Here is a 14496-nt window from a genome sequence, read left to right as displayed (position 1 = left end):
AAGCGGCCACTCTAGCGCGAAAGCCTGGAACCGGGCAGAGGGTCCCCCTCTCTCCTGGAGTTCTAGCAGGCTCGGTCTCTGAAGCTCAGAGCCTGGAAAACAGAGCGGGAGAAAACGGAGCGGCCTCTCAGCTGGCCTCGCCCATCCCGAGGCACCTCCCACCCTATCAGCCTCGCCCCCTTGCCCCTCGAACCCCGGGCTGGCACTGTGAGCCAGCCCAGCAGGGAGCTGGTGACCTTGCTCGACAACATGCAGCCGCGCTGGTGGATCATCCTGGCCGCTCAGTTTACAGGTAAGACGGAGAGATCCGGGGGCAGTGGTCCTTGAACCCGGGAAGAGTTAGAAACGACTGTATGGTGGGGATGCAGAACCTAGCAAGTGCATCCCCGCATCCCTGGGTGGAAAGCAAGTGAAGGGGCCCCTGCCTCCAACTCAATGTCCCCAGGGTTCCCCAGAGTTCCAGAATGGGAGCTACATCTGCCCAAACATCAGGACCAGGGGTGTCGGGGCGAGGATGGAGAAGAAGGAAGGGAAGCGCAGAGGAGAAAAAATGCCCCGTGCTGATCTGCTCAGGGTTGTATTCCACAGAAGGTTCCAGGCACCTTGTGCTGGCGTTGATCCGTGCACACAAACATACACAGTTCTGACTTCCAGGGAAGAGTTGACTGTGTGGCCCCCCCAAAACTGGCTCCGACCAGTTCTTCTCCAGGTGGGGCAGAGCTGCCCACAGGGTCTCGCCAATTCCCTGAACCCTGGGTTAGCTGTGATGTGCAGCGACTGTGATGTGTGAGACTCCAGCCTGCCTTCTGCCAGGGACCCCCTACATACCACTCACCTGTACCTTACTGCCCCTCTTCCCCCCAAAAGTTGGAAGCTAGGCCTGGTGTAACCCCAACAGTCCTGCCTGCTAGACTATTGCGGGCCCCACCAGAGGCTGGCTGCTCTGGGGGTCCACATCTGTGGCAAGGCTGCCTGCAGCCAGCGTGTTGATGGGCCTAGCCAGAACCGGTGTTCAGGGTCCAGAAAGCAAGTGTGCTTGAGAGAACAGGACAAGCTTAGTCCGGAAGTCTTCTTGTCAGGGTTTAAGGAATGTTTGCAAACTTCCAGGCGGGGACCCCTTTATGCTCAAGGAGACTTCATGCTAAGCTGGTTGGACTCTGGCAGTCAGAGTGGACCTTGATCTGTGCACACAAGTACCCCAGGAGAGAATCGCAGAAGTTTTCCCCGATTCAAGGAGGGAAGGTCCAGACCTGGGTCTGAATCCGGACCCACCCAATACAGGCAGGGTGACCTTGAGCATGTCCTTAGCCTTTTTGAGTGTTTCCTCCTATGAAAAATGGATGAAATGTATGTATATATACCTATATATGCATGCATGCATGCGTACGCACACACACACACACACATATACATATACCCTGAGAATTTGGTGAGGCCCAAATGATATCATGCACCCAATTCAACTCAACAAGCTGGCACTCTCCTTCCTTTATCTTCCCCTAGAATTCAGCAAGGCAAAACAGGGATGTGCTTCTGCTGAACTGAAAAGGCAGGAGGGGATTTGGAGCGAAGTAAGCAGGCCCTGTTTCTATTGCGTGCTCAGGGCAAGCGGAAGCTCGTGGTGGCCTTGAGCAGAGGAAAAAGATGACATTCATTTCAGCAGGGCAGCCAATATGGGGCCATTGAGCCAGAGTCAGAGTATCAGGCAGGACTGGCAGTCCTGGGCTGCTCATACTGACCCCTTTGAGGTAGACACCCTAATTTCATTCCCTCTGCCATAATTGCTCTGAGTTTCCCTGCCCTGATCTCCTTGACTTTTGAGGAGCCCACAGCTAAAGCCTAAGTTTTTGGGATCCAATTCCTTGTGCCAAGCCTTGTGGCCTTGGCTCTGAGGGACCCTTTCAGGACCTCTTTTCGGGGTAACCCAGGGACTGAACACAGACTTTGCATACAAGAAGCCCAGTGTGTTTGTTCTCGGCATCACCAGTAGAAACTTCTAAGCACTACTAGGTCTGGACTCAAAACCAGGAGAAAAAAGGATTCCTTTTTGGAGACTGGGGGGATAGTTTTGTTTTATTTTTGTTTGGGGGCTGCACCACGCGGTGCTTAGGGGTTACTCCTGGCAGATTTGGGAGACCAAAAGAGATGCTGGGGATGAAATCCAGTCAGCCACATGCAAGGCAAATGCCCTACCAACTGTACTATCACCTGGGAGATAGTTGAGAAGCTGGGGAGCAGCTGGGGAGACTCAGAATCTGATCCCAATTATCACATCCTCCTCCTCCAGAACCAACTGTGGCCATGATAGATCCCTGCACTAAAAGGCCCAAGCACCCAAGCATTGAACCATCCAGCACTGGAACTAATCCTGGGGTTCCTGAGGACCAGCTCCTAAGGAGGATCTAAAAAATTCAAAAACAAAAACAAACAAACAAACAAAAAACAAAAACAAAAACAAAAAAACAAAAACAAACCTAGAGACTCATGAGACTCTTGGTGCTGTACAATTTGTAGCTCGTTGTCTTGGATGTTCGGCTCTCAGAGACAGGCAGCCAATGGCACCTAATAGTCCTCCTTTGAGGGACTTTTCCAGGATCAATGATGCAGCACAGAGTGACATGACATGGGGAAGGCATTTGCCTTGCACTTAGACAACCCAGATTTGATCCTCAGGATCCCATTTGGTCCTCTGAGTCTACCAAGAGTAATTCCTGAGCACAGAGCTAGGAGTAACCTCTGAGCACTAATGAGTGTACCTCCCAAAAAGAAATGAATTCCACGGGGGCCGAAGAGATAGACAACAGTAGGGCATTTGCCTCGCACGTGCCAACCTGGGATGGACCCAGGTTCAATCCCCGGCATCCCAGATGGTCGCCTAAGCCTGCAAGACGTGATTGCTGAGCTCAGAGCCAGGAGTAGCCCTTGAGCACTGCTGGCTGTGGCCCAAAAACCAAAAAATGAAATAAACTCCAGAGACGAGAGATAGTAGATCAAGTAGGGGTGCTTGGATTGCACACAACCCGCCCAGGTTTGGTTCCTGCATCCTATAAGGTCCCCGGAGTACCATCAGGAATGATCACCGAGTGAAAGGTAAGAATAAGCCCTGAGCACCACATAAAACAAAACTAAAAATATGAACCTCAGCCCTGATTCTAGGGTGCCTGGGCTGGGACAGGGGCTCTAGTTGTACTTCCCAGAGGACAATGAGTTCTCTTGCTCTGTCATCACTGTCTGGAAGCCAGGGCTGGTCCTCTCAGTGGCCAGACCAGCCTGTGCTCTGCCTGTGCTTTGGACCCTGGTTCCCAGCTTGCCTGACTTCTCAGTGGCTTGGAGCCAACTGAAGTTCCACACAGCCTGATATCAGAACAAGGGTTAGGACACAACCCAGGACGAGAGGGAGGCTAGGCAAAGATGTCTCGACACACAGCAGCAGTAGGTTCATGGCAGTTTGCTCCCTGAACCTTGATAAAATTGGGCAGAGTAAGCACCTGCCTTGCAGTTGGTCCCCTGAAAAGTGGGGAGCTGCCAGCTGCACTTGAACCCTGAAATGAGGTTGATCTTCTACATATTTCCTTTGTTATGTGTGTGTGTTTGTGTGTGTGCATGCACACACTGCCAAAATCAAACTTTCCCTACTGAGCCAGAACTTTAGTGCTACCTTTGGTGTTTTCCTAAGGGGACCTCGGAGGCACCACATCCATGATTCTATGACCTGGAATCATGACAATGGTCTCTGCCCTCTCTCCTCACAGCTCTCCTTGGTGACTTGGTGCTGCAACGGAGCCCGAGGTACATACAGGTCCAGACCAACAGAACAGCCACGATGACTTGTGATTTTAAGAACTCTTGGTTAGTCTCAAGAAGCTCAAGAGTCTTTTGGCTGAAGCAGTGCCTGACCTGCAATACTGAAAGTCCCCTAGAGTTCCTGGCCAGTTTGGATACCCAAAAAGTACCAAAGTATGGCAACGTGGTGGAGCAGAACAGGATTACCCTGTTCTCAGTAAGGAGCCGGTTCATGCTCAATATCACAAACTTGATGTCTTCGGACAGTGGCGTCTACTTCTGCATGATCATCAACACCCCGCAGCTAATCTTTGGGACGGGAACTCAGCTAAGTGTGGGTAAGAAGCTGTCAAAAGAGTGGGCCACCTACAGTGGGCCCAGCAAGCAGAACCCAGGGACTGTTCTGCCTTGCTCTTCAAGAGAGAGGGAATAATGGGTGTAAGCCTTGTGTGGCTTAGAGCAACTGTACGCATCAAATGAGTAGAAGGGTTTTATCCAGTTTCCTTACCTCAGACTGACAGGTGCTCTGAAAGATAGGAATCGTTGCATTCCTGCTATGAACAGATACTTAGAAGCACTCTGCTTTGGGACTAGAACAGTAATTCTCGATTATTTTCTGTCATGCCCCCCTAGGAAGAAGAATACATTTTTCAGGCCCCCAGTGAGACTGTTAATAGTATCTTTATATTAAAAAAATTTTAACCTGCAAAAAAATATATATAAAATAAGTTGAGCTGATTTTTTAATCAGAGGTGATGTCTGGATTAATGGCTACAATGAGCATGTTTAGCAATGCATAGCTTTTTGAAGCGGGGTTTGAAGCAGAACACAGCAACTCTCAGCTCCAGAGACATACAGAGACATAAACATGGGGCTTAGCTTGTTATGACAGTGTTTGCCATGGTCAAACGCACCGCCCTTTATGGAGCCTCACACCCGCTGGGGGGCACGCACCACTATTTGAGAACCACTGGGCTAGAGCCATTGTTCAATAGGCTGAGCACATGCTTTGTATGCAGGAAACCCAGGTTTGATCCCTGTCACCACATGGTCCCTTGAAAACAGAGTCAGATGTAGCCCCTGGAATAATTCCTACCTCCTCCAAAAAGCAATAAGCTTTTTGTACTGAGTGCCCAGATCTGACAGTGGTTGCAGAAATGCCCATGAAGTAAGCACACAAGGGTAAAGAGTAAAGGGTAGGTGCTCACAAATTCAAATGAAGTCACACCCAGAGTTACAGAGGCCTATAGGGTTCTGGCTCCCAGAGCAAGCTCCGCTGTAAATTCAGCATAAATTTCTCTGTAAATTCTTGTGCCTTTGGTAGGTTTTTTTGAGTCCCTGGGCCTCGATTTTCTTAATTGTCTCATGAGGCTTCTTATTGTCTCTATAATTCCCCTCACCAGATTTTAGAGCTGTACTTGCTCACTTGGTGTACTTGGGTGATTTCTCCAGCCTTCACTTTCTTCAGATTTAGATAAAGGTCAGATGCCAGACCCAAAAGCATTAGGCCACCCAGGACCTTGTGTTCAATAACATCCTGTTCAATAACCTGCTCCTTCCCAAAACTGTGGGCACCGGGCACAGCAGAACATGTTGTCTCCATTTCCCAAGGTGGCAAGGACCCATGTGCCCACTTAAAAAGAACAGTGCAGGGCCAGAGAGATATTATAGTGGGTAGGGAATTTGTCTTGCATACAGCCAATCCAGGTCAGATATCTGGTATCCTTGAACACCACCAGGAGTGATTCTTGAGTGCAGAGAGTAACCCCTGATCATTTCCAGGTATGATCCCCAAACTAAAGAACAATGATCTGTGTTGGCGAGATAAAGCAGCAGGTAGGGCACTTTTCTTGCACACAGTCAAAGCAGATTCAATCCCTAATACCCCATATGGTCCCCTAAGCCTTACCAAGAGTATCCTGAACACAGAGCCAGAAATAATCCCTGAGCACAGCTGAATGTGGCCCAAAATCCAAAACAAAAACAAAAAGAAAATCTTGCTTTCCTGGTGATAATGAAGCTTGCCCATTTGGTATGGGGTTCGCAGCCTTCTTGCCTGGGCACAAGATCCACCATTTTACAGAAGATGCCAGCCCCAACCATTCATGGTTGGCTGCTGCCCTTCATCTCCTGAAGAGTCCAGTAAAGTTCATGGTGATTCCTCCTGTTTTACAGCAGTCTTTAGTGAAATGTCTTTCCTTAGCCTATAGAGGTAAGGTCTGTATTAAAGCCCAAGCATCGGTGTCCCCTGTACCCCGGTGTTTACAGACAGGACTGCATTCATGTACAAGTTCCTTTGGCGTATTCCCACACAAGTGATGCTGGATCAGAGGCAACTGAGGAGCCTCCCACCCAGGGGTGAGGGATCAGGAAAAGCACACCCATATTCCCTGTTTTCCCCAAGGTTTGGGGGACTACCACCTCCTATCCTTGGCGTTCAGCTTTGAAATGATAAAGGTGAGGTCTAGAGCAAAGGTCTTTCCAGACCTGATGTGCATGATTTTCAGGTCCTAGATTAATGGGTACAGGTATAGTCAGGTGAAGAATCTGTGACCTGCTTTAATTAAGCTCATTAATTTATAGAGCTTGAGATGGAACCTAAGACCTATCAAAGTGCTCGGCACTGAGCTTTGTCACTGCCACCCTGATTTGCTTTTTGTTTGTTTTTGTTTTATTTTGTTTTGTTTTGTGCTCAGGGCTTACTTCTGGCTCTATGCTCAAGAATTACTCCTGCTGGGGCTAGGGAGCCGATAGAGAGTGTCAGGGATTAAACCTGGGTCAGCTGTGTGCAAGGTTTACCCACTGTACTATTCCCCTCTGGCTTGCTTTTAATCAGTTTACTGATGTAAAAGCTTTTATAAATACAGGAAGCCAGAAGACAAGGCAGGTGATTTTCTTATGCCCTTTATAAACTCAAATTATAGATTCTTCTTCAAAGCGCACACACATACACACACACACACACACACACACACACACACACACACACACACAAAGCCCATAATCATTCACAAGGTTTATTTCTGCATTGCAAAATTTCATGTTTTTTTTAAAGGGCCTACATCCAGTAGTGGTTGGTAGGGTAGGCTGAGATGATGTTGGGGGCTTCTAGGGAATTTCTTTTTCTTTTCTTTTCTTTTCTTTTTTTTTTTTTTTTTTTTTGCTTCTAGGGAATTTCAGGGGACATGAGGTATCAAGAATCAAATTCAGATCCTTCTGCATGCTAAATATGTGCCATACCCCTTGAGCTATCTCTCTCTCCCTGGCCACTAAATTTCATGTTTTCTGCCCAGCCATCAGTCAAGCAGCACAGAAAGCACAAGTGCATTTTCTTATACATACAGAAAAAGCCTCAGCAGCAGAGCATCTGCTCCAGGTCTGGCATACAGACGGGAGGAAAGCAGGCCCCGAGACACATAGGCTGTCACCCCCACCCCGGGGGCTTCCTCCAGCCTCTGAGAGACAGAAGGACAGGTGGACAGGTGAACGGACAGAGGGGTTGGTCCATCTTGGGCTCGTGGTCCCAAGCATCAGCCAGATAGAGCCACATCTCCAGCACATTGCGGGCACAAGCATTTCTTTAATTATCAAGACAACCCTGAGAAGGACAGGAGGATTCTCTTTTATTTCAAGAATCAGGGAAACTGAGAGACAGAAAGTGACAGGGCTCTTTTCAGTCACCAAGTGATTCCATCAGGGGTACTGTGGCTCTTCAGGACACCAAGAAGAGCCCCCCAATTTTACTGCTGTGTCCCCTGGATGCTCCACAGAAGCCTGGTGTCATGGGAGCTGCAGCCCTTACTTCAGAGCTTTAAATGAGGCTTTGAAGTGAGCCCTGGTGAGACAGTGAACACCGAGGTGACACATGTGTCTTATTTGCTTATTGCAGTTGATGTTCTTCCCACTGCTGCTCCAACAACCAAGAAGTCCACCCCCAAGAAGAAAGTGTGCCAGAGGCAAAGCCTTGAGGCCCCTACGGGTGAGTTCTGCTGCCTCCATCCCCCCTACACACACCTGCCCAGACCCTTTGTGATGTGCCTGTGCCTCCCAGAGAAGGAAAAACTGTTTCTCTCCTCCCTCCCCCAGTATTCGCTTTCCTTTCCTCCCTAATGTGCCTCTCTGGATTTGGATTCCTGAGCCTAATCCCAGGTCCCAGGTATTGTCCCAGATCACAGTTTAGGAGAGGAGAACTAAAGTGACCTGCAGACTATATTTATCATAAAATTTAAATGTATTAAAATCATAAAAATGTATTAAACTCATAAAAAATCAACCTCAGGGGCTGGAGAGATAGCACAGTGGTAAGCATTTGCCTTGCATGAAGCCAACCTAGGACAGATCTGAGTTCAATTCTCAGCATCATATATTGTCCCCAAAACCTGCCAGGAACAATTTCTGAGCACAGAGCCAGGAGTATCCTGAGTGCCACCAGGTATGGCCCAAAAACCAAAAAAAAAAAAAAAAAAAAAAATCAACTTCATTGATAAAGCCCCAAATAGAACCCAACTCACCTGCCTGCTTATCTGTGCAGTGGAGGGATGGGCTCTCCTGCAATAGGTTAGGAGCTGGTGGTAAAGAACAAAGCCCCCTGAAATGCTCACCTCAGGCGAATCTTTACTTCCTTATTAGAGTATAGTTGAGGTATAGTTTACATAACATTATAGTAGCTTCAGGCATTCAAAATATAACAATTCAATAATTTATATATGTTACAAAAATAATCATTTTATAATATGTAAGCTATTTCTCAATACAGCTATTAATTAGCAAACAAACGCCAGTAAAGGGCCAGTGCTTGGGGGGAGGAGTCCACACCTGACTGTGACTCAGGGTTTACACCTGCCTCTGAGCTCATAGGACCATATGCAAGGCAAGTGCCAGCCCCGCAGTACTATCTCTCCCAGTTATCAAAGTCTTGACACTACACTTAATAGGGGACAGTGAGTGAGAGCATCCGCTGACTGTGAAAGTTTATGAGTGAACAAAAGCTTGCTGACTGCTCTAAGATGGCAATTCTGGATTGGGGCACAGATAACACATCACACACGATATACACACTGCACATACATGCCACTTATACACACAACATAATACATCTCACATCACACTTAAAATACATAGCACACACATAACATAGCACACAGCACAATACAACACATGCCATATGCATGTAACACCTGCCATAGTGTACAACATGCATATAACATACCATACCAGCTACAACATGCACACCATGCATATAACACACCACATCAGACATACAAAGCCCATACATATATCCGTACATATACTTGTGCATGCACACCGAACATATAACACATTGCACCATACATATAACACACCACATCATACATACCACAAATATAACAAACACACCATATATATCATATGGAACATCACACACAATACACACCACAATATAACACATACCGCCACATAAACACCACACACACCACTTCCCTTGAGCCCCTGAGCCAAACATGTTTCTGGAAAAATAGCAACCTGAGCTCTCCCAGGGTACTGGTGACAAACAGAAAAGTGCCATTTATTCCTACAACCCCAAGAACAAACCACACGCAGCCACACCAGCGCTGCCATAAGCCACTTGGTTGCTTTATCTCAAATCTATCAAGTACCAGAAAGGGCCTGGCAGAGCCAGGCCTAGGACAGGAGCAGGAAGCCACACATGAGGCAGGGGAAAGGAAGCTCAGGACTTTACAGGACAGATGGTGGGGGGACTCGGGGAATAGAACAGCCTTGTTTATCAAGGCTCAGTGCTTTCTAACTTCCCCTAAGGATTTCAGGCTGGGCACACACAGAAAGAACATGGAAGGTCAATACTCTGAGGTGAAGAGGCACATCTGTGAAGAGAGTAAGGATATGTGCACTGTGGCTTCGAAGTAGCAAGGAGACCCAGTAAGATGAAAGACAGATGCAGTGGCCTGAAGAAATAGCCCCAGCAATCAGAGCCTTGGTCTTGGTGTTCAGGGGTAAACTCTGCCCTGCTCATCATTTCTGCCAAGGAAGCAAGTTCACAGCAGTACTGTGATGTTGGATGAGAGATGATGAAGAGACATAGTCTTCAGATTTTATTCATTAATTCTCATATCAACCCTCAGCAAAATCCCAGGGCAAAATGCCAATGCAGGTGCCAGCAGAGATCTCAGTGGAGGGCAGTGTTGGCTTGGGGGGCTGGCACAGCACAGGCTGGCAGTGTGGGCTAAGTCCAGGTGTAGGTCGCACCATCACCGCTGCCTAGATTGCCTCCCCCAGCTATGTAGTGACAGCCATCAGAAAGATCACACTGTTTACTGGCCTGGGGAAGGACAGGCATAAGTGAGATGCTGTCTAAGACGTAAGGGACTTGTGGGGACACCCACAAGTGTCACTTGCCTGGCTTCTATGAGCCTTGGGGGGGAAGGCCTGGTCCCTGAGGCAGAGGACTAGAACCTTTGGGATAACATGGCAGAGCTGGGAGCCTATTTGTGAACTGTTTTGGAACAGGCAGTGACAACTAGAAGTCAGATACACCAAGGCCTCACCCAGGCAAGAGCGCCAGTTTGGTCCCTACTGCATCACTGATTCCCAGTGTTCTGCCATTTGTGATTTTTAGAAGCACAGCTTTTTTCTTGGGGTCATATTTTGGTAAAATGGTCTTGTTTCACTGTGTATCTGGCCTCTGATTCTATGATGAATCCCTAGAACCTTCCTAAGAACCCCATCCTCAGAGGAGAGGCTCTACTTCTCCCCATACTCTCCTGCCCTATAACCAGCATTCAGCTTTGCTACTATGAATAAGAGATAGGACAGCAGGAGAGGTGCTGACCATGCATCCAGCCAACTGGAATTCAATCCCAGGGACCTCCAAATGTGCCTCCAAGATCTACCAGGAGTGATCCCTGAGCACAGAGTCAGGAGTCAACCCTGAACACCACTGAGTGTGGCTCCAAAAATAACAAACACTTGATGTAGATGTAATTTTCAAATCATCAATTCACCCATCTTAGACATCCTCAGGGATGTTTCACAAGTTGGCCAGACAATATGGCATCGGTGCTGGCATGTTTCAGGATTCCTTCATTACCCAAGGATCCTTGAGTTATTTCTAGCTTTCTCCAGCCCCACTCTAGCCCCTGGTGACCACCAAAATCACTCTGTCTCCAAACTTGCCTCTTTAGGACATTTTAAATAAGTGAATTTAAATGACCTGGACATTATGGACTCTTTCTGACTGATTTCTTTAACTTACCATGACATTATTGCAGTATGGTGAGGTTCATCTAGCTGGGAGAAAAGGGAAGAAGTGAGGGGAAGTCAGGCATAAACCATGGACTGAAAGTGGGTAAGATCCCACTGTCTCCCCTCCCAAGGGACCATCTCCCCCTCCCAGGGGACACCTCCTCTCAAAGCTCTCTGTGGAGTGCTGTGCAGTAGTCTCCCTGCTTTTTCAAGGGTCCCAGGGGGAGGAGGAGGCACAGTGGAACTGAGCCACCCCAAGACCCATCTGCCTTTTGCTGGGCCTGAATTTTATCCTCTTTCAATCTTGGTTTTCTGAGCTATAAAATGAGAGTGATGACATCAGATCTTTTTTCTAGTGGGAGTTTGAGTTAGTCTCATACTATGCACATGACAGACAGCCCACAATGCTTTCCTGACATTCAAAACACTTTTGGACTTTTCTCTTTACCCCTCAGCCCAAATCTGCAGCCTCAGCCTTTTCAAAAACCTGGCCCAGGTCCTATGCCTCAGCTGCTCACAGGAAACAGTCATGGCAGCCTAAATGGTCAGAAAGGAGTTGGGCATTAAATATTAAAGTAGCATCACACAGAAAAAATTTAGGCCAAACTAATTATATAATATGAGAGGAAATATTTTGGGGAATAGAGTGATTGCACAGCAGATAGGGCATTTGCCTTGCATACAGACAAACCCGGGTTTGATCCCGGACATCCCATATGGTCCCCTGAGCTTCCAGAAGTGATTTCTGTGCTTTGAGCACAACCAGGTGTGCCCCCCCCTCAAAAAAAAACAATAACCAAAAAAATCAGGTCAGGGCTAACAGATGAAAATAAACAGATGCTTATGAGTAATAACTTTAATGATACAAGGACAGTAGAAAACATGTGTGTACTTGGGAATGGAGTTAACGCAGCTATTATGAATGTTCCATGGTACAACCTTTCGGAGCACTTCCATGGTGTTTGCAGCCATATACAGGGATCTGAAGGAGCTGAGACATGACTAATAGAACTGGAGCTTAATTGGGCATTTTGGCCAAGTTAGTCTAGCACCACATGTCCATGAGGTGACCAACCCAACTCTTTAGAGTGCTGGAGGTGAGGCAAGGTAGGAAGGGCGATGGTCCCAGGGTCTCACATCTGCAAGACTATCACTCCAGTCACATCCCTGGACTTTATATATGAATCTGGTGCTCTTTCTTGTGAATTTCAAATCTCAAATCAATTGTATGAAAATAATCAGTAAACAGGGGCCAGAGAGATAGTACAGCGATAAGGTGTTTGTCTTGCAAGCAGCTGATCCAGGACGGACGATGGTTCCATTTCCGGCAACCCATATGGTCCCCTGAGCCTGCCAGGAGAGATTTCTGAACACAGAGTCAGGAGTAACCTCTGAGCGCCGCCGTGTATGACCCCAAAACAAAACAAAACAAAACAAAATCAGTAAACAGCCCACACACAAGCACCAAAATGGTCTCTTTCCTTCCAGGGGTCTCAAACTCAATTTACCTGCAGGCTGCAGGAGGCAAAGTTGGGGTGATTCTTGAGTGCAAAGTCAGTAGTAAGCCTTGAACATTGGGGTGGGGTGTGACCCAAACAACTAAAACAAAAAAGATTCCTCTAGGGCAGGGCCACAAAATGTTGTACAGAGGGCCTAAATAAATCCTGAGTCTAATGAACCAGTCTCAAATGCAGCTGGGGGAGAAGAAGATCTATATAGAAAGCGTGTTTGTGCTTTAGATGCTCTGCGCAGAGGCATTTTGGGGTGCAGCTGCCTCAGATCTCCCGAAGGTCAGATGCTCAGTGAGTGTCTCTGCCCAGCTTGCAAGTTTCCCACGGGTTTAATACTCAGTGAATGTGTCTCTTCCAGGTCTGTCTTGCGGTTTCATCCCTTTAAGCCTACTGGTGGTCGGTGTCCTGGTTCTACTGCTGTGCTTGGGGGTGGTCATTCACTGTCACCGTAAGTCAACCCCTTAGGGCCCTTCATGCTGCTGGAGATGACCCTGAGGGTCCTTCTCCGGTGAGGAGCAGAGAGTGGCCTGGTCAAAACTTGTCTCCCCCAGGTTCAGGTTTGTTCAGAGAGCATTCTTGAATCTTGGGAGTCATTCAGTCTTGCATGGCTGTTCCTGATCTGGTGGCGTTGGGGGCACCCCCTGGCCTCCTGAGCCTCAGCCCCCCACGTTGTAGAACCTCCCTGCCAGAGAGCTATTTACAAAGTTCTATACCAATTAATTGTGATCTCTTCCTGTCACAGCAAGTTTCACACTGGAAGCTCCGTGCTCTGATATGGGGGTGCAGGGTGGGGTATGGGTGTTGGCTCTTATGCCTAGAAGCTAGACATGTTTCTCTGCCATGAGACACCAGGGGCAGGTGATAGCTACTCCCCACCACTGTGAGATGATATCATCTCCTTCTGTCTATGGCTCCATCATACAGAGGGGACCGGAGTGGCCCACAAGCTGCCTGATGGTCCATCTCTGCTTCCATCCCTTCAGCTCCCCTGCAAAGCCCTAAAGTCTCTGTATCTCCTGGGTTCTTTACAGGAGTGTGGGGCCCATTGGTCCCGCTGGGTCCTGACTAGGAGATGACATTTTCCTAGGCATGTGATGGCAGCTGTGTCTCCTCCACCCTGAGAGAAATATCCTATGCACATTAGAGCTTACAAGTGATCCTCTATTCCATTCTAGGAACTCCATTAAAATTCAGTCATCTATATACTTTTATCGAGGACCTAACTGGTCAAATTTTGTTGTAATCATGGGCCTGATAGCACAGTGGGGAGGGTATTATCCTTACACACAACCAACCTGAGTTTGATCCCCAACAACCCATATGGTCCCCCGAGCCTGCCAGGAATGATTCCTGAATACAGAGATGTGAGTAATCCCTGAGTACTGCCAGGTGTTGGCCAAAAACAAGAAAATGTTTTCTTATTGTTTAGAAACACTGTGCTGCTGTATTTACTTAATATATCATGTAAGTTGCTAACATTATTAATTGAAAAACAGAAAGCAACAGAGGATAATAACAGAGTATGACAGATGTGCTCTGTTCCTCCTGCTTGTTTCTCAGGGAAATCCCAGCTGTCCCAGTCCTCATGCTCTAGTACCACTGATGATTCTTGATGCCTGAACTAGTTTAACTGAGCTTGAATTCTGGTTTTATGACTTACTGACTACAGAACTTGTGCCGCATGATGACTCCATAATACTGAGTGAAGTCAGTCTTTTGTGCCCTTACTCTTAGTCATGTACAGATGGAGATCGGAGATCACATGCATAGTGGTCAGCTAATAGAGCTGCTGGAACACTTGGGCACCACAGTATGAACATGCCTAGATCAGAGGTTATAAATCTCAGGACACCACATGTGGACATCTCTGAATCAGATGCTATAAACTCGAAGGGCACCTTCACTGGGTACATCTGGGTCAGAGCCTCCTAGGAAAGGGTCTGAGGTGTCAGTGCCCTCTCGT

At 47.6% G+C, this 14496-nt stretch overlaps 1 protein-coding gene across 1 annotated transcript; it reads left to right on the top strand.

The window, feature by feature from the left end:
- The first annotated feature begins 249 nt into the window (after positions 1 to 249).
- Positions 250 to 14146, top strand: CD8B (CD8 subunit beta). Its single transcript, XM_049784616.1, has 5 exons — positions 250 to 292; positions 3753 to 4121; positions 7673 to 7762; positions 12892 to 12981; positions 14094 to 14146. Exons 1-5 carry the CDS (start codon positions 250 to 252, stop codon positions 14144 to 14146), a joined length of 645 nt encoding a protein of 214 aa, XP_049640573.1.
- The last annotated feature ends 350 nt before the right edge of the window (positions 14147 to 14496 follow it).

This window comes from Suncus etruscus, chromosome 12 (assembly GCF_024139225.1).
Source record: "Suncus etruscus isolate mSunEtr1 chromosome 12, mSunEtr1.pri.cur, whole genome shotgun sequence".
In the NCBI taxonomy this organism is placed as follows: domain Eukaryota; kingdom Metazoa; phylum Chordata; class Mammalia; order Eulipotyphla; family Soricidae; genus Suncus; species Suncus etruscus.
Note: the sequence above shows the minus strand (reverse complement) of the source record. Positions and strands in the feature narration are given on the sequence as shown.